This window comes from Nyctibius grandis, chromosome 3, assembly GCF_013368605.1.
Source record: "Nyctibius grandis isolate bNycGra1 chromosome 3, bNycGra1.pri, whole genome shotgun sequence".
Lineage (NCBI taxonomy): Eukaryota > Metazoa > Chordata > Aves > Nyctibiiformes > Nyctibiidae > Nyctibius > Nyctibius grandis.
The window spans coordinates 49,050,155-49,069,984 of NC_090660.1; the positions used below are offsets into that span (position 1 = coordinate 49,050,155).

The following is a 19,830-nucleotide window of genomic DNA, read 5'->3' on the forward strand; positions in this document are numbered from 1 at the left end:
CTTCCTAAAGGGATCTGAGGGCCCAATATGCAGAGCTGACCCCCATCACAGGGAGGTCTGCAGCCTGCCTGGAGCCCGAATCAGGGATATCACCAGGCAACTCCCCAACCTGGTGAAGGCCACAGACTACTACCCCCTGCTGATCTTCCAGACAGGTGGGGAAGAAGCTGCATCCCGTAGTCTGAGGGGGATGAAGAAAGACTACAAGGCCCTAGGGCGGTTGGTGAAAGAGTCTGGAGCACAAGTTGTTTTCTCCTCCCTCCTTCCATTTTCAGGTGATGACGTGGGATGGAACAGTAGTCTCTCTATTAACACCTGGCTACGAGACGGGTGCTACAGGCAGGGCTTTGGGTTCTTTGATAATGGCTGGTTTTATAAGACAAAAGGCGTGACAGTGATACATGGGAAAGGTTTATGTCGTAGGGGCAAAAGGGTTCTGGGACAGGAATTAGCAGGGCTCATTCGGAGAGCTTTAAACTAGATTCGAAGGGGGATGGGGTGGTAGCTGGGCTTGCACCACTGGGGCAATGCTCTAGTGTTGAGGTAGACCAGGAGGCCTCCCATCCCCCTGGGGTGAATTCAGGGGGTGAATCTGGGATGAAATCGGTGTGCCCAGCTCGCTCCCTGAAATGCCTGTACACCAATGCACGCAGCATGGGGAATAAGCAGGAGGAGTTAGAAATCCGTGTTCGGTCGGGGGGCTATGATCTAGTGGCAATTACAGAGACTTGGTGGGACACCTCGCATGACTGGAATGTGGTCATGGATGGCTATGTCCTGTTCAGGAAAGACAGGCCGCTAAGGAGAGGTGGTGGAGTTGCTCTTTATGTGAGTGAGCAGCTAGAATGTATTGAGTTCTGTCCAGAGGCGGATCAGGAGCGAGTTGAGAGTTTGTGGGTGCGAATTAAGGGGCAGGCTGGCAGGGGTGATACTGTTGTGGGTGTCTATTACAGGCCACCGGATCAGGATGAGGAGGGTGATGAGGCCTTCTACAGGCAGCTGAGAGCAGTCTCGCAATTACAGGGCCTGGTTGTTGTGGGGGATTTCAACTACCCTGATATTTGCTGGGAGGCCTACTCGGCCAGCCATCCCCAGTCCAGGAGGTTCCTCCAGTGCGTTGATGATAACTTTCTGATGCAAATGGTGGATGAGCCAACTAGGAGAGGAGCGCTGCTGGATCTGATCCTCACTAACAAGGAGGGTCTGGTTGAAGAGGTGAAGGTTGAGGGCAGCCTTGGTTGTAGTGACCATGAGATGGTAGAGTTCAGGATCTCATGTGGCAGGAACAGAATAGCTAGCAGAATCACAACCCTGAACTTCAGGAGGGCCAACTTTGGCCTTTTCAAGCAATTGCTAGGGGAAATCCCATGGACAGGGTACTAGAAGGTAAGGGGGCCCAAGATAGTTGGTTAGCATTCAAGGACTGCTTCTTCCAAGCTCAAGATCAGAGCATCCCAACAGGTAGGAAGTCAAGGAAGGGTAGCAGGAGACCTGCATGGTTGAACAGGGAACTGCTGGGCAAACTCAAGTGGAAGAAGAAGGTGTACAGATCGTGGAAGGAGGGGCTGGCCACTTGGGAGGAATATAAGTCTGTTGTCAGAGGATGTAGGGAGGCAACTAGGAAAGCTAAGGCCTCCTTGGAATTAAACCTTGCAAGAGAGGTCAAGGACAACAGAAAGGGCTTCTTCAAATACATTGCAGGTAAAGCCAACACTAGAGGCAATGTAGGCCCACTGATGAATGAGGTGGGGGCCCTGGAGACAGAGGATAAAAAGAAGGCGGAGTTACTGAATGCCTTCTTTGCCTCTGTCTATACTGTTGGAGGCTGTCCTGAGGAGCCCCGGACCCCTGAGGCCCCAGAAGAAGTCAGGATAGAGGAGGAATCTGTCTTGGTTGATGAGGGCTGGGTCAGGGACCAATTAAGCAACCTGGACGTCCATAAATCCATGGGTCCTGATGGGATGCACCCGCGGGTGCTGAGGGAGCTGGCGGAAGTCATTGCTAGGCCACTCTCCATCATCTTTGCTAAGTCGTGGGCAACGGGAGAGGTGCCTGAGGACTGGAGGAAAGCGAATGTCACTCCAGTCTTCAAAAAGGGCAAGAAGGAGGACCCGGGTAACTATAGACCGGTCAGCCTCACCTCCATCCCCGGAAAGGTGATGGAACAACTTGTTCTTGGTGCTGTCTCTAGGCACATCAAGGACAGGGGGATCATTAGGGGCACTCAGCATGGCTTCACCAACGGGAAGTCTTGCTCAACCAACTTGATAGCCTTTTATGAGGATGTTACCCGGTGGATAGATGATGGTAAAGCTGTGGATGTGGTCTATCTCGATTTCAGTAAAGCGTTTGGCACGGTCTCCCACAGCATCCTCGCAGCTAAACTGAGGAAGTGTGGTCTGGATGATCGGGTAGTGAGGTGGATTGTGAACTGTCTGAAGGAAAGAAGCCAGAGAGTAGTGGTCAGTGGGACTGAGTCCAGTTGGAGGTCTGTGTCTAGCGGAGTCCCGCAAGGGTCGGTTCTGGGACCAGTTCTATTCAATATATTCATTAATGACTTGGATGAGGGATTAGAGTGCGCTGTCAGCAAGTTCGCTGATGACACAAAACTGGGAGGAGTGGCTGACACACCGGAAGGCTGCGCAGCCATTCAGAGAGACCTGGACAGGCCGGAGAGTTGGGAGGGGAGAAATTGAATGAAATATAACAAGGGCAAGTGTAGAGTCCTGCATCTGGGCAAGAACAACCCCATGTACCAGTACAAGTTGGGGACAGACCTGTTGGAGACCAGCGTAGGGGAAAGGGACCTGGGGGTCCTAGTGGACAACAGGATGACCATGAGCCAGCAGTGTGCCCTTGTGGCCAAGAAGGCCAATGGCATCCTGGGGTGTATTAGAAGGGGTGTGGTTAGCAGGTCAAGAGAGGTTCTCCTCCCCCTCTACTCTGCCCTGGTGAGGCCGTATCTGGAATATTGTGTCCAGTTCTGGGCCCCTCAGTTCAAGAAAGGTAAGGAACTATTGGAGAGAGTCCAGCGGAGGGCTACAAAGATGATCAGAGGACTGGAGCATCTCCCTTATGAGGAGAGGCTGAGGGAGCTGGGTCTCTTTAGCTTGGAGGAGACTGAGGGGTGACCTCATTAATGTTTATAAATATGTAAAGGGCAAGTGTCAAGAGGATGGAGCCAGGCTCTTCTCAGTGACATCCCTTGACAGGACAAGAGGCAATGGGTGCAAGCTGGAACACAGGAGGTTCCACTTAAATTTGAGGAAAAACTTCTTTACGGTGAGGGTGACTGAACACTGGAACAGGCTGCCCAGAGAGGTTGTGGAGTCTCCTTCTCTGGAGACATTCAAAACCCACCTGGACGCGTTCCTGTGTGATATGGTCTAGGTAATCCTGCCCCGGCAGGGGGATTGGACTAGATGATCTTTCGAGGTCCCTTCCAATCCCTAACACTCTGTGATTCTGTGTGAAATACACACAACATACAGGTTTGCAAAAGCCTTAAACTTTGCCAAAACATGGCTAGATTTTCATGGCAAAACCAGAATATATATAACTGACACACAGACCATTGTGTTCTCTATTGCAAAGCAATAACACTGAAGTAGTTCAAAGAAAAGCTCTCTTGATATTGTTTTAAGAGACACTAGGAAGATTAAGTATATTTTTTCCATCACTTGAAATAACTGAAATATACTCAGGAGTGGGCAGGACCAGTTTGACACAATATACGCAGCACAGGGATATATCAAGAGCTTGTAGCAACTTTAATGACATGCACTTCATAGTTCACAGAAAAGTCTAGGTTGGAAGGGACCCTGCAGATCAGCCAGTCCAACCTTGAAAGCAGGGTCTTAGATTAGGTTACACAGGGTCCTGCCAAGCTAGGTCTTCAAGATTTGCAGTGAGGATATACTGACCTCTCTGGTGAGCCTGCTCTGATGTTTAGTTGTTCCCATGGCTAATTTTTTTTTTCCCTATATCCAGCTAATTTCCCATGAAGCAACCTCTGCCTGTTGCATCCTTGAGAAGAGAGCACCTCTGTTTCTCACCTTAGCTACTTCATCAAAACTGGAAGGCTGTGATTAGATCCATTCTGGGCCTTCTCTTCACTAGTGCAAACCCAGTTCCTTCATCTTTGCCTCATATGTCAGGTTCTCCAACTTCCAATTTCCTCACTGTCATTCTGCTGGACCCACTCCATTTTTTCGTCTCTCTTGAATAGAGCAGTGAGGGGACCAGAACTGGACACAATATTCCAGGTATGGCTTAATAAGCACTCATTGGGGAGGAGCCTTTCTAGTTGAGAGTCCTCAGTCTGCAGTCCATACTCCTGCTGAGGTAGCCCAGGACATGGTTTGCCTTCATTGCTGCCAGGGCACACTGCTGGCTCAGCCTCAGCTCACTGCTCAGTGGGACCCTCAGGGCCTTTTCAGCAGAGCTGCCCTCCAGCCACTCAGTCCCCAATCTCTTTTGCTACTTTGGTTATTAGGTCTCAGGTGCAGGACTTCATATTTACCTTTGTAGAGGTCGTGAAGCCTCCATTCCTGAAGATATTCAAGCCCCAACTGGACATGGCCATGAGTAACATGATCTGACTGATGCTGCTTTGAGCAGGAGATTGAACTTGATGGAGTCTGGAGGTCCCTTTCAACCTGAATTGTTTTATGGGTCAATGACATTTTTGAAGTTTTACATTATAAAATTACTTTTTTTTCCCCCTCCTCATGAAATGTGTACATTCCTCCCCTACCCAATAAAATTATTTACAGTAAAAAGTTCAGTCTTTCAGTTTGTTTTAACACTATTTAAACTGATTTTTAAGAGTAGAGTGTCCCTTTTGCTGCAAAACTGTGCACACACTCAAGTACTACTATGAATTTACTGTAATGTGTACACGGATCGTCATATAAGAACCACCAGTAACATGACTGGGAGTTGCTTTGTGTTACCAGTAGAGACTAAGAGATTATCTTTACTTTTCCCACCACTTATTCCCTCCTTGATACTTAGATTCAGCCACTGATGCCACTGCTGAGGAATTCAAAGCCACCCATTGACATCACTTCTTTATTTACCCTGTCATTTGACACTCCTAATTAATACCCTGTGCCTTCAAGGTTTAGAAGGATGAGTAGAGTCCTATACAGGAAGATATTCATAGGACCATTTAAGCATTTTAGGTCCATGCTTGTAGGAGCTCAAAGTCCTGTCAGCATGCTTCGCCTGTAGATTTCTTCACTACATGTTAAGGAAAAAAAGATGTTATTGCCTTAATACTATCTTGGTTGAAAGAGATTTTGTTTTATTAGTTTCCATGCTGCCTTTTGATGTGCTCAGACTCTATTAACAGCTTTATTACCAGGACAGCTCCAATTATTTCTGCAATTTGCTTTTTGGTGCATAGAATGCTTGCTTTGAACAATTACTTTGTTCAGATACTTCCGTATTTTAAGAGGGATCTGATAATTACTGCAAATCTTATTGTTTGGTGTACAGAATTGAGTAATTTTGCTAAGTTATTCATTTAAATAGGGTTAATTTTAATCTCATCAGCCGAGTAATAGCTGCCCATGAAAGCAATGTCCTTTGTAACCTTCCGATACCAACCAGATAGACCATCTGGAAGACAAGATACTACTTGAAAGTGCTGCAAACAAATATTTGAAGAGAATTGCATGTCAAAATGGGGAAAAATAAGGATATAGTTTTCAGGAAAATTTAATTATCTCTACTTTGGAAGACTCAGCAAACTAAGGGTATAAAAACCACACAAAGTACATTTGGGCACCTCTTTCAACCTCAAAGAGCAAAGACTTACAAAAAGTAACTGTTAAACTCTTGATTCTTTGCAGATAAACATTTGCAAAATATTATTCAAGAACTAACATAATCACACACACACACATTCACTGGGGTCCTCAGAAAATACTACATTGAGATCACTATTTTGAAATTTTCTGAAAGAAGTTCTGGGCAATAAAATAAGACCACACTTTTAAAGAACAAGGAAAAGGGGAGAAGAGGGAAAGGATAAAATGGTCAAAATTTGGGATTGTTCTCAAAGTAAAAATACGATATCTGTGAATGTGACCAGATCTTCATAAGGTGCATATTTAGTTTTCCTCTAATAATTTTTGAGTGAATTTGACCAGATGAGAAAATAAAGACTTACTGAGGAAATCTAGATCAACTAACAGAGAGCAGAAGCAGAATGGTCAGCATAAGAAAACTAGACAGGTTTGAATTTGAGATTTTTGAAAAACAGAAAGCATAAACACTATACAAAAAAATAACGAGGAAGGGGAATTCAAATAATATTAAAATTTGGATGCAAATCAAATGTTATATCTTATCACAAAAAGCGCAAGAACTCAATCCTAATAATTACATTCTGATAGATGTTTATCTAATTCCTTTTGAGAATGCCTTTGCAATATCATGAGTAATAATAACAGCATCCCAGATTATAGAGGTCCATAAGGAGACTTGCATAACTTCTAATTTGCAATGAACATGAGCAACACACGAGGCTAAAATACTCCACAATAAAGCAGGATTCTTGGATTAAACTAGAATAAACAGTAGGCTAGTTCACATTTTTTTAGCAATAAGAATCTTTCTTTAGGCAATTTGGCAGTGACCAGAGGACACTGAGGGAAAAAAATCCAACCCAAAGGTAACCGTGTGTGTGGTAATAGAGTTAAATTCTTATAAGGATTATGATAATGCCATCATCTGCAAATACATTTATTTTCATTTTAGAGTTGTAATTACATTTGAGAATTGTATGGGCTAGCACATAGACAACTGTGGCAAAATGTAGTATTTTTCAAAGTTATCAGGAATTCACTTATCCTGAAGTATTTTGAAGTGAATAACCACCTCATGGTTTAAGGCCATCTAATTAGAGACTAGCAACTGTGCTGTAGAAGAATAAATATCTTATTGTTCCTGCATACTGAGTTTTTCAAACACAAAAAGAACCTGTCCCCTCCTTCCTCTTACAAAACAGGACTACGAATGCACCACAGAAACTCTGGGTGTACGCTTGTGCACATATGTGCACAGGAGATCTTATTGCCACAAACTGTTCAAGAAACAGCTGTAGCTGATATAAGAACTTGCCATAAATCATTGGAATAGCATTACATAGATCATCATTTTCTGAAACTAGTATGTAGCTTTCCACAAGTTTCTTCAGGATAATCAAGCCGTGAATGAAAAAGTGTAATGTAGCTCCCCTTGTGTGGCCATGGCCACAAATTTAATTCAGTAGATTACAGTTAGATGGATACTGCTATTTTTTTTCTTGATTATTACTTATTTTTGTGGACACGTATTATATAACATGTGCTTAAGACCACCTGTTCCATATATATTTTTGACTATCAGAAGTCATTGCTAAAATGTGCAATTTATTTTATTTTGCATTTGCAGATTTATATAAAGCACATCATAATCGAACATGGTAACAAAAAAAAATAAATAACAAAAAAATCTAAAAATCTTATCCTACTTTAATTGTGCTAACTTAAAACTCAAAACCTTAGATAGCTGTTGTTGACACAATCTTAACAGAACAATCTCTCATATTGGGGAGATTAAATCAGTAAATCTTGAACTCCATCCCAAATATCACCTATTTATTTACTTGAAGGGTAAGCATGCCAGCATTGACAGATTCAAGCTTCTCTCACTCCAAGACACAGAATCACAGAATCACAGAATGTTAGGGATTGGAAGGGACCTCGAAAGATCATCTAGTCCAATACCCCTGCCGGAGCAGGATTACCTAGATCATGTCACACAGGAACGCGTCCAGGTGGGTTTTGAATGTCTCTAGAGAAGGAGACTCCACAACCTCTCTGGGCAGCCTGTTCCAGTGTTCGGTTACCCTCACCGTAAAGAAGTTTTTCCTCATATTTATGTGGAACCTCCTGTGTTCCAGCTTGCACCCGTTGCCCCTTGTCCTGTCAAAGGATGTCACTGAGAAGAGCCTGGCTCCATCCTCTTGACACTTGCCCTTTACATATTTATAAACATTAATGAGGTCACCCCTCAGTCTCCTCTTCTCCAAGCTAAAGAGACCCAGCTCCCTCAGCCTCTCCTCATAAGAGAGATGTTCCACCCCCTTAATCATCTTCGTGGCTCTGCGCTGGACTCTCTTTAGCAGTTCCCTGTCCTTCTTGAACTGAGGGGCCCAGAACTGGACACAATATTCCAGATGCGGCCTCACCAGGGCAGAGTAGAGGGGGAGGAGAACTTCTCTTGACCTGCTAACCACACCCCTTCTAATACACCCCAGGATGCCATTGGCCTTCTTGGCCACAAGGGCACACTGCTGCCTCATGGTCATCCTGCTGTCCACTAGGACTCCCAGGTCCCTTTCCCCTACGCTGCTCTCCAACAGGTCTGTCCCCAACTTGTACTCATACCTGGGGTTGTTCTTGCCCAGATGCAGGACTCTACACTTGCCCTTGTTATATTTCATTCAATTTCTCCCTGCCCAACTCTCCAGCCTGTCTAGGTCTCTCTGAATGGCTGCGCAGCCTTCCGTTGTTTCAGCCACTCCTCCCAGTTTGGTGTCATCAGCGAACAGCTATATCTTGTCAGGGACAGATCCAACTCACAACACCTTCACTTTGTGCGAAGGTTATTTACCTTATTAGTGAAAGAGAAGCATACATTAATGGAACTGGAGATTTTATAAGGAATGGAAGAATCCACATCTGTTGGTTCCTATTTTGGAGTTTATGGACTACCATTAGTAATTCAGCTATGTCATCCTTAAGTTCCCTTTGGGTTCTTGAGTGAATAAGTTCCCCATACTTTGTTAGTGACCATTCTGTGTAGCTGAGGTTGAAGTATCTATGATCAAGTTTATGATACAGAGACATCTCTGCCGAATCCACCCTTGCACACCTGCACACCTACACCAGAGCATTCCAGTTTCCTCTATAGTAAATCCCAATGCAAATATGCCCATTTATACTCTCTTTCTTGCACATTTCCTTTATACTCTGTCATTTGGATGAACAGGGTCTTTGGCAAGACTTTTGCTCCTGATAAGTCAGAATCTGTATTTATAACCAGTCTTAAGTCTCGCGGTTAGCTGCTCTTCAAGCTCTACTTTTCTCTTTCTAATTCTGCTTTAACAATTAATTGGCCAACTGCGTAATGCTTTCTGGTTTATTTGGATACACATCAGGTTTTGAAGTTTGATCTCTCATTTCTAGTAACGTTCATTTTGCTACTTAGCCATGTTGACTTCCTGTAATGCTCCTGCAAGCCTCTCCTAGTGGGTAACAGGCACTGGTACTGTCTGATCAGTATGCCTCCAAAGCCTCAAAGAATTTAACTTTTTGCATACCTTTTATCTTCTTTTACAAAAATGAGAAGGCTTGTTATTTATGCCCTCTTTTAAAGTTGGTACAGCTGTGGTGTCTGGTTTTGGCCTTTTCCGATAGTGTAGGAACAGCTACCAAGAACATAACAACCCCTGGGATGGGTGCAGACCTATTGCTGCTTTATACCCTCTTTGGAGTAACGGGAGTAAACACGGTTCTTCTGCACAACCTCTACAATGAATGTTCAAGGGAAAACAGCACAGCTAAGCTATAACTTAACCAAGCAAGAGTGTAATGATCTAAATTTACAGCAATGAGAAATTTTAATTTGATACCAGAAACTGGAATGAAGAGATGAAGTCACGTTTCAACTAATGAATATAATATTCACTGTTACTGTCAGAAGGCTCTTGTCTATAAGGACTAATGCCATTACTGTTGTTTATAATAAGAAAATTACTAGGAAAAAAACACCAAAGCAATGCACAAGAGCATTAGAGAATTCACAGAATAACAAATAAACCCACATATTGTCTGGGAGTGAGGGGGAGTCCATTTTCTGAAGAGGCCAGCTTATCTGCTCATTAATAAATATTTATTTAGGATATGTAAACCAGAAAATTTCTATTTTTAATTCTCTTAGCTTTATGCTATCAATCTTGTTTTTTCTTTATTTTTTTAGCCCCTTCTGTAATTCACGTTGCCCAGCACACGGGTTTATTACATACGTATAGGAGATATATAGCCATCTAGGTAAAGTGCTTTAAACAGAAATTTGATTTGAGCTACATTTCAAGCTCAAACATGGAAAAGTAGAGATCTTGATGAGTTACTTATACTGGAGTACTGTTTGTGATCCTGGATACTGATTTGAATGTAGATAAATCAAAGGTATTAATTTTTGTTATCTTTCCACTTGAGAGGTAAAATTTTCTCCTATAACTCCGCATAAGAAAGCTAGAAAACCTGCACAGTACCATCTAGCAAGATTATGTGCTACTCCTAGACCTTCTCCCAAGGTAACCTAGACTGATCCGAAGGTCTGAAGGACACGAGTTCCTAGAGAATCCCAGTATATTCTGAGTCCTCCTCTGCAACACCACCTTTCTTCTACTAGTTAGAAAGAGACTGTACAGGAATAAGGATCTCAGGGTTGATGTACACATTCTTATATGAATATTAGTGTGCAGAGCCTTTCAGCCTTTCAAGCATGTTGTCCTTTCATAAGGAGTCAGGCTTGCAGCTTATATTTTAATCTTCCTTAAAAAACACCAGGTCTCATTTCTTCAAGATTTAATCATTTTTTTCATTGATACTTAGGGTTCAGAGTTACTCTTCAACTTTGCACACCAGACACCCTCCTTATATTTTGTGCATGAATAAGGAAACAGAAAATTTCAAAACAGGGCTAACAGTTTGCACTGGATAGCAATAAACACGCATTTTGAACTACGTCAAAATATAACAAAGCAATAAGCAGCTCTGGAAAAAAAAAGAAAGAGAACCAGGATATTTTGATCCAATACTAGCAATCAAATAACTATATTTGCTCCCGTAATGACCTGCACTGTTCCCTCAATAGTCACTCTCAATGACTATTCACAACTCATGCACATATACTTCACTATTTCATTTATCAGAATAGAGGCAATTGAGGAGAATAATCATTATGAAATAATAAAATACCCTTAAAAAAATCAAGCCTGACAATAAGATTCAGATTATTTTCTGATAATATAACTCTAGAAATGATTTCAATACTTTATTTGAAAAATGGGTATAATCCAAGTGAATGGATAGAATTCTTTTTTCTCTACAGCCAGAAATCCACTATCCTTTTAAATAGGAAAGAGTATCCATTTCTTTCTCGTCCTCCTCCCTGACCTCAAGGACTGGAATAAGAGGAAAAAAGGGATGAAGAAGAACAACACCCTCCCTTTCATTTATTTTACATGCAAAGGGGCACACTTCCATCAACACTACAACATGCAGCTGTATCTGTTTCTATGTTATTTTTTTAGCTTCTCAAATGATTCTTACATTTCATACGATTTTTCTACAAAGACAACAGTTGACAAGCATCATATAAAGTGTTTCTGAGTCCTTTTACATATAAAGTATGCTATAGGCAATAACACACTCAAAAAAATTAAAAAAAAACCCACAAAAGTTCCCCGCAAAGCTGCACACTTTCGTCCTTCTGCCCTGTTGCTAATCCATACAAACTTCATAGGTAAGGGGTCTTGCTCAGGATTTCAGCCATCACTACAGCTATCAGCCCAAACCATACAATTAATCCTTTTAAAGACCCACCATTAAGTTACATTTTGAAAGTAAAGGTTTTTTGATATTTATGTTGAAGAGAAGAATCACTTTTGCTTGATGTGGACCTCCTACACATGGGAGCAAACATTGCCATTGTGGTACATCAGTGAAAGTACCAATAGTTTAGTGCACATCAGTCCTAAACCTGGATACCATTATAAGATCAGAAATTGGATTTTTGGCAATATGAGATTACTGGGGCTCTTTTTCTTAGAAAATATTCATAGGATAGTTGCATGCTATTTATTATACATTTTTCATTTAAAGTTAGCAAGAGGCTACTGGAACTTAAAGTCTAATTTGTAGTTTTATGATAAAAAGTACTAGACCTGCCTTCAAGAGATCTGGACTTATATCCACACTCTTTCACTGCCTGCCGTGTGACCTTGGTTAAGTCATCTTTGTGTTTCAACTTGCCAGTTTTAATGTAATATCTAACGTTATGACACAAAACTAAAGGTGACTGGATAGAAGATAACAGCACTAGCACAGAGCCCTGCCCTATTTTAGGATTAGCTAACTTGAAGTTTACTGACTCAGGGAGCTGAGAACGGTAACTTACAAGACAGAAAGCAAAACCCATGCTCAAATATCTTGTTTTCCATCACAGAAGTGATAGTGACAGAGAAAGCAGGCAGAATCTCATTCAGTGAATCCTGAATTTTTACCATTAAAAATCCTTGCTGTTGACAGAGCTTGTAAATCTTGAAGAGTTCTGGGGAAAAAATTACATATTCAACAAATGTCAACATTACAACTGAGGCATTTAGCATTTTCAGAATTTTTCAATAGTTAATAGCTAATGGTTAAACATTTGATTAAGCAGCCAATTTTACACATTTCATAATACTAATATTTAAAGAAAAAAACATCAGTCTATCACTTCACACACATTGGGGGTTTTGGGCTCACCTGGAAAAAACAGTGTGATCTCTCACCCGCACCACTGAGATTTACAGATGTTTTACTGTGTTTTTAGTGTCAGGATTAGGTTTTCAACCCTATTCTCACTGTATTGTTTGCAAGCTAGACATATCAAGAACATACTCTGCCCAAGGAAGAGTGGTAAACAGCCAATGCTTCAGTTCACTAGAAAGGCATGACTTACCTTGTGAAAGTTCCTGAAATATGCTGCCTTCTCATCTGGAAATTTTTCTAGCCTCCTGGGTCCTTTACTGGAAGCCTTCTTGAAAACCAACCAACAACGTCTGAAAATCTGCAAACAAAATCAATCGATTATATTAGCTTTTCTTTAAAGGTGGACAGTATCACAAGTGCATCCAGTTACATAATTGACTTAGGAAGAAATTTTAAAATGACAATATTTTAAAAGTCTGGAAAATTCTGAGAACATCAATTATTTCTACACACATAATCCCAATTCATCAATTTATACATAATGATTTTCAGTCCTCTGTAGACTTTTTGCTTCAATTTCTGTCATGCATGCCAAATTTGACAATTCCTGAAATGCAAGTAAATCCATGAACTTTAAATCTGAAAAGAATTATAAGGCTGTCATTAGAGAAAGTACTTTCAGAAATCACTCTATGCATTTCTAGCTTTCACATTTATACTCTATTTCTATGAGAGTATCGACACCACTGAGAAACATTCATTGCAGCTTTTCACACAACACAGTAATCAGCAGTTAGTATAAGCTTGCATGCACAGAAAAGAAAACACAAGGTTGAAATAAGCACCAATGTGACCATTACTGGACAGAAACGTCTAGTTCTCTCACTTAGTTCAGTGACAAACTTTCTAAGGAAAAACTATGCAGATTATTAAAATTTGGGAACATGTAGTGAAAAAGAAAAGCCTCCAGAAAGTGCAAACCAAAACAATATTATCCTCTCATTTTAATGAGAAACACACTAGATTTTGCTTAAAATGCATTTTTAAGCAACGAGGGTACTTTATTAAACTATTTACCAAGCATTCTGATGGTATTGCCATAACCAGAAGTTTAAAATCAGGACTGAATTATGAAATAAGAATACATTTGCAGTTCAAAGAGAAGCTGATTAAGGATAATCCTCTAGACTATATTATGCAAGTAAGGGATTAGATATTAATCTAGTTTTATAATCTATGAAAATAGTTTACTGCATTCTCCTCTTCAGTACTTGCACAGTTCTGTAAACAATAACATATGGAATTTTATGCTATAATTCCAAAGATACATTGAAAAACAAAAAGACCCCAATACTAGTTTATGGTTCTACTGGCCATGTGTGGTGAGGAGCCTTATTTCTTCAGAAATTCTACAAAATTTAATGACACAACATAAGAAGTACAGGGTTATTTAATTTTGATCAAACACATTTCCCATTACAAAAAACAAAACAAAACAAAACAAAACCAAGGAAATATGAGCAGGGAGGGCTAAAGTAAGGAGATTTCCCTTCAGTGTGATGCTGTCTAAACCGAGTATAAGCAGCAAATAGAGTGTCATTAAAATAATGAAGCTTAATTAACCACATTCTGATATAATAATACTGACACTATCTTGTTGCCACTGTCTCAGATGAATGTTATCAGTCAAAATAAGTGTTTTCTTTTAAAAACCTACCATTGGACTACAGTTTCAATATGTCTAATTATAAAGACTTTTGGAAGAAAACATAGCATTTAATGAAATCCTCTGAAAGTATACTTATAAAGCAAACAAGTTTTAATCCTTTTCTATTAAGATTGTAAAGTGGCAACTGTACAACTGTACAAGTGTACAACTGTACTTCCTATCTCAGAAATTACTTCACCTAACCCGCAGGAAAGAAAAGACAATATTTCCTCAAAAAATGACATTACACTGCAGGACATCGAAAACCATCTTTATTAGATAGTACTTTCTTCAAATAACATCTTGGCAGTGTTCCGACTTACTTTACCAAAGCTACAGCACTGCTCCCACAGTTATGTCTTGATTAACCTATATTAACTCTTCACAATGTCATGGTGTGAAAAGCTCCACTTTTGCGGGTAACACCAAGGTAGAGGATATTCATGCTATTTTGACCTTACTAAAAGCAATAGCATGAACTGTCCAAAGGGGACATATTTATTCATTTAATAAAAGTGTCGCTTTTAATAATATTCCTGGCTCTTCTGGGATCTGTGTTTTCTTCTAGTCTGTGTGTATTTTCAGTTCATCTCTCTTCCTCTGAGGAAAGTCTTTTCAGAAGTTCTTTTATCAAGGTAAAATCCATTGCCTTCATTTCAAATCTTGTATTGATCTCCTTATTTCCATTATCTGCCCTTAATGGTTTACAGTCCTCACAGACTTCTCTTTAGAAAAACAGATGAACCTACCGTCAGTGGCAGTGAGTTTTAGCATTTTACTGATGACCTGAATTTTGGACAGCTGGTGATAAGGTAACAGAAGCTTTGTGTCAACTGACAGAGTAAGTTTTTTCAGGTTTTGTTTGTTGGTTTGTTTGTTTGTTTTTCAATATGGCACAGTTGTATTTTGTTATAATGCAAAGTATCAGTTAGATCCAGTACATTTGTAGTATCCTTAATAAATGGAAAACTAGAGGAGTGAAGTCAAGGACTCAGATTTCTCCCTGTGAGGATGAGAATATTTTCTAGGTAGAATCATAGAATCATAGAATCGTTTTGGTTGGAAAGGACCTTTAAGATCACGAAGTCCAACCATTAACGTACCACTGCCAAGTCCACCACTAAACCATGTCCCTAAGCATCACATCTAGCGTCTTTTAAATACCTCCAGGGATGGTGACTCAACCACTTCCCAAGATAAAAGGTCATCTAATGCATACTCCAAAGCAATTCCTTTAGTGATAAATGAGCAGGCTCTCCTGAATGGCAGCTTCAGGTTTTTTTCACTGGATATCGACCTGGAACAGTGTTGAAGCTAAACTGACAGAATTCAAGAGGGAGGCTTTGACTTCCTTATTAGTGGGTGCTTCCCACTAAAATGTAGTAAATGTACTAAAGTATCCATTGAAGAGGGCTAGATGCTAGATATCTTTAAGGATGCTCCTCATTAGGTCTTTTCCCAAGTTTCAGCATTGGGATGAATTGAAAGGCTTCAGCATTTAGACTGTGGGAATGAACAGCCTTTGCTTTTAAAGGAGAACACTGAGCAGCAAGAGGAGGCAACTGTAAGATTTACCTTTAGACTGTTACTGCTTCAATGTATTGACATCTGTTTTTTCCAGACCCTTAGGGAGAGGAGAGATCTGAAGAATGGAATGGCTTGAAGCGGACTCCTGATTTGGTATGTACATACACCAAGGTACATCCTTGCATTTGGAATTTATTTTTTTTTAACCTACAATCACTTTCAAAGCTGGTATAAACATATACAGTTCCACTGCATTTCAGCAGCATTTTATCTGATTACGCCAACAGACAGTTCGTATCTTAATGTTTGAAAAAGTATTAGCATATGAATTTACCTATAAATATGAATAAATAGGTGTAGATGTGAGCACACAGCACACAAACATTTGCCTTTCATAAGGCAGCTCATTGTTATACAGAAGCCTACTCAATTATTCACGAACTGTGAGATACTCTTTTATCCCTGGCCTAGTTTAGGATGCCACTGGGTGTAATCAAAACTTCTGAAAGACTTCTAAAGTCCTCCGGTAATTGGGGTAGCCATTGTGAAAGAAATCAGCATCAGCCCTTTAACAACAGAGACAATGAGAACCACTTGCAGGGTTGTCTCCATAGTATTTAGTATTTCCTGTGAGACTTAAGTGTCTGTTTTTCACACATAAGTAGCTGAAGAAATGCCAAATATTTGATCATTTAATCAGTTTTACAGCATTCTTGGATGAGCACTCACTGCTCAACAAAAATGATTTTAAAAATTTTGTATCAAAGGCAAACAAGATGAAGTCTAACCCTATAATGTAGCTTCTTTGTGAAGAAATTCATAAAGATAGCATTAAGTACATGCTATGTTTAACTTTCCTTTTCTTAACATGTCAATTAGAAGGACTAAAACTTGTTCAGTACAAACCTGAGAAGGCTTCTATTGAAATTACCTGCTGAGTCTATGGCATAGCAGAACCTCTTTAAATAATACCCTTCCTCTTTCAGTTTTATAAGATGTGCAAAGCAGAAAAAAATTATTCCTCTAGATCTCACTACTTGTGCAACTATATATCAGTAAGCAATGGCAGTAATTCAGCACACTTGTGGTCCGGTGAGACTGATTCACTGCCCCTTGCAATATCATATCGGAATGATTTTCACTACGATGTACAAGCTTGCAGGGGAGAGTAGACTCTATTCCTAAGGATGGACTCTTGAGTAGCCTCATGTCAATAGCGAGATAAAAGATTATAGATCATCTGGAACAATATAACCTTATCACCCCCAAATGACTTCTGAAATCTTTCTAGTCAGAAAATCAACTTCCAGTGCTGCTCCATTTCTATTAATCTTTAGAGATCTCTTTTTTATATTTTACTTGAAACACTGCAATAGATCAATACATGATGAAAATCTCTGCATAATTGTCTTTCCTTACTTTTTCTTCTGCTTAATTCACCTCTCAGATCACTTTTCCAGCATGTTCATATTTTTTAATATTCTTGACTAATATATGCAAAAGTTTGGCCTGTTTGAGCATGAAGAATAATGATCTGTTCAGAGGCCAAGTTATAGTTCTGTTTTATTGTTGCCATGGTTATTCATAATAAATCCATTAAAAGACATATTACAGGAAATCCATTGACTAAATTAGTTTTTTAGAAAGAATAAAAACTTTTTCCTTTTCCTAAAATGATTTAAAATAATTGGTTTACAGTGGGAATCTTACGTATAATTTTCCATTCTCCAGAGATTTCTAAAGCCTTTTCCTAGTCATTTACAATAGATGCTGTTGAGATTAACATTTCTTTTTATCCACAGCTGTAGCTAATAAAGCTTTTCCAGTCATCACTAATATTTAGAGAAGGGATTTTTATTGACAAGTCTCTACACATTATTCCAGAAATTCCACCTCACACTCAAAAAAAAAAAAAAACCAGAAACAAAAAACCCTCATCTACCTTTTTCTTTTTTTTTAATACCAAAAAAGAAAGTTACAACACTGTGAGCTTTTTTTTTTTCAAACCATTTAAGATGCTCTGAAATTTCCCTGCCTCTGTCTAAAATATAGTACAAATGACAATCACTTTCTTGGGTATATTGGAAAACTAAAAAACTAAAAATCTAATTTTCCATCACTAGGTGTAGAAACATTTGTCTCTTGAGAGAAGCAGGAGTGAGTCAGCTCCTAGAGACCAACAGAAGCCATCACTGACCAGAATGGGCACTGAAGCGTCACTCATGGGGCTTTTTGCTAGCATAACCCATCAAATGGTTCTCCCAGGAAGACATCTACAAAGTAATATTCAGTGCTGCATTTACATCTCATTATCTGCAGGAAAGACTGGTTGGTTTCTCCTCCCTGACTTTCCATGTGCAGTGCTCTCCTGTTAGACAGCACAACACCTGCAGTGTATGCATTAAAAACACTAAACCATGAAAATGTTCAAATATACTTCACTAGTTATCTCTATTAAAAAATGGATATTGTCTTTTTTGGGGGTATGTGAGAGAAATGAAGTTTGTTTTGAGCTAAAAAAAAAATCTTGACTTACAAATTAAAAACTGTAGCATTCATAACAAGAAAAATACAAACAGTTGTCACAGTAAAGTCACCTTTAAGTATTGGTTTGACACCCACCACTTTTTGATTTTTCCATGCATATTTTGGCAAAAGGAGAAGAGATGAGGGGTGGCAACTTATCGCTTCAGTGGGACTACACTTGTCATGCATTCAAGTAAAATTTAAGAGAAATTGAAAAGTAGTTATTACCTGTAAAAAGGCCCAAGAGGAAAATGGGAAGACAAAACCATTCATGCCTCAGCTAAAGAACAAGTTACAATATTTAAGCTATTGCTGAGAAAAGTCAATAGGGAAAAAAAACCCACAAACCTCGTTGTTGCACGCCATCTATACTTGGGTTACCAACACTTTGTATTAAAAAGACAAAAGTAAGGACTGTTGTAACAAGGCATGCCATCTCTCCTGCACTTAGGTTTCTGGGTGTCTTTGAAATTAAGGTGCCCTAGAAACTGTTTTTTCCTGTTTTGAACTGCACCAATTTCACTGTCTGCTTTTTTGAAATACAGTTACCACTGCACTAAGTGGGTGCATTTTGGGTGGCAAATTTGGATCCGTATGACAAAGCAAGAGAGGCGGAACAGCACCGCAGAGCACTGAGCTCCCGAATTAGCGCAGAGGGTGCAGAGTAGCAGGGAATCGAGGCCAGCTCCTGCTCCTTTACCACACCACTGGGAATTCATATATCTTCCATTAGCAGAGCAGACATCCTCCACAGTCATGGGACACCCACTCCCCCGCAAACAGGAGAAGAAGCAAAATAACCCCTATCCCTGCTGAGAAGCATAAGGTTACATGCTTCTGTCAGCAGCTCTGAGATATGGGACCAAGACTTTACCACAAGATACAAAAAGCCTTGGGAGGTTTTCCCTTTTTTTTATTGATTCTAACTCTCCACCCGCTCTTGCCTATTTCAACATACTTTCTTCAAACGTTACCAAAGTATCCACCACAAAGCAACTGCAATACAAGCAAAGCTGTTTAAACTGTAAAGCCAGGATTAAAAAAAAAAAAACCACAAATATATCCCCCAAAGGTCACTAGTAATGCCTTTAATAAAAAATGCTGTCTGAAGGTGTGTTATGAAAGCTATTCAACAGGGAAACATTCCTCACATACGATAACCTTGCACGTACACTTGAGCTTCATTTTATCATCCTAATTAGGAAGCAAGGTTAAACCTCTAGTTTATAAAACTTGTAGTATGATGTTCTGCAACATTATAGAAGACAATTGGGCCTTAGATCATTATAGTGTCATAGTTCAAATCCTAAAATTTTTGATAGCATTTTTTTTTATTATTTTCCAGATTGCAAATCTGCTGGCATTTAAAGTTAGGAATAGAAGAAATATAGAAACATCTGCTACAAACTGTTTCATCTCAGATTAGATCAATCCTTGTGGGCTTGATTGCAGTCAGTGACAATTAGGATGGTTAGAGAGAGATGATTAGAGACAATTCACCCAGTAATAGTATATATACGTCATCTTTCTGCT

The 19,830-nt window shown here is 39.8% G+C and overlaps 1 protein-coding gene across 1 annotated transcript in view; it reads right to left on the reverse strand.

Moving 5' to 3' along the window:
* Positions 1–19,830, reverse strand: part of DOK6 (docking protein 6) — a 283,675-nt gene that overhangs the window by 160,415 nt on the left and 103,430 nt on the right. The window contains exon 2 of the mRNA XM_068396927.1: positions 12,787–12,894. Coding sequence (XP_068253028.1) covers positions 12,787–12,894 — 108 coding nt within the window. The remainder of the gene's footprint in view (positions 1–12,786; positions 12,895–19,830) is intronic.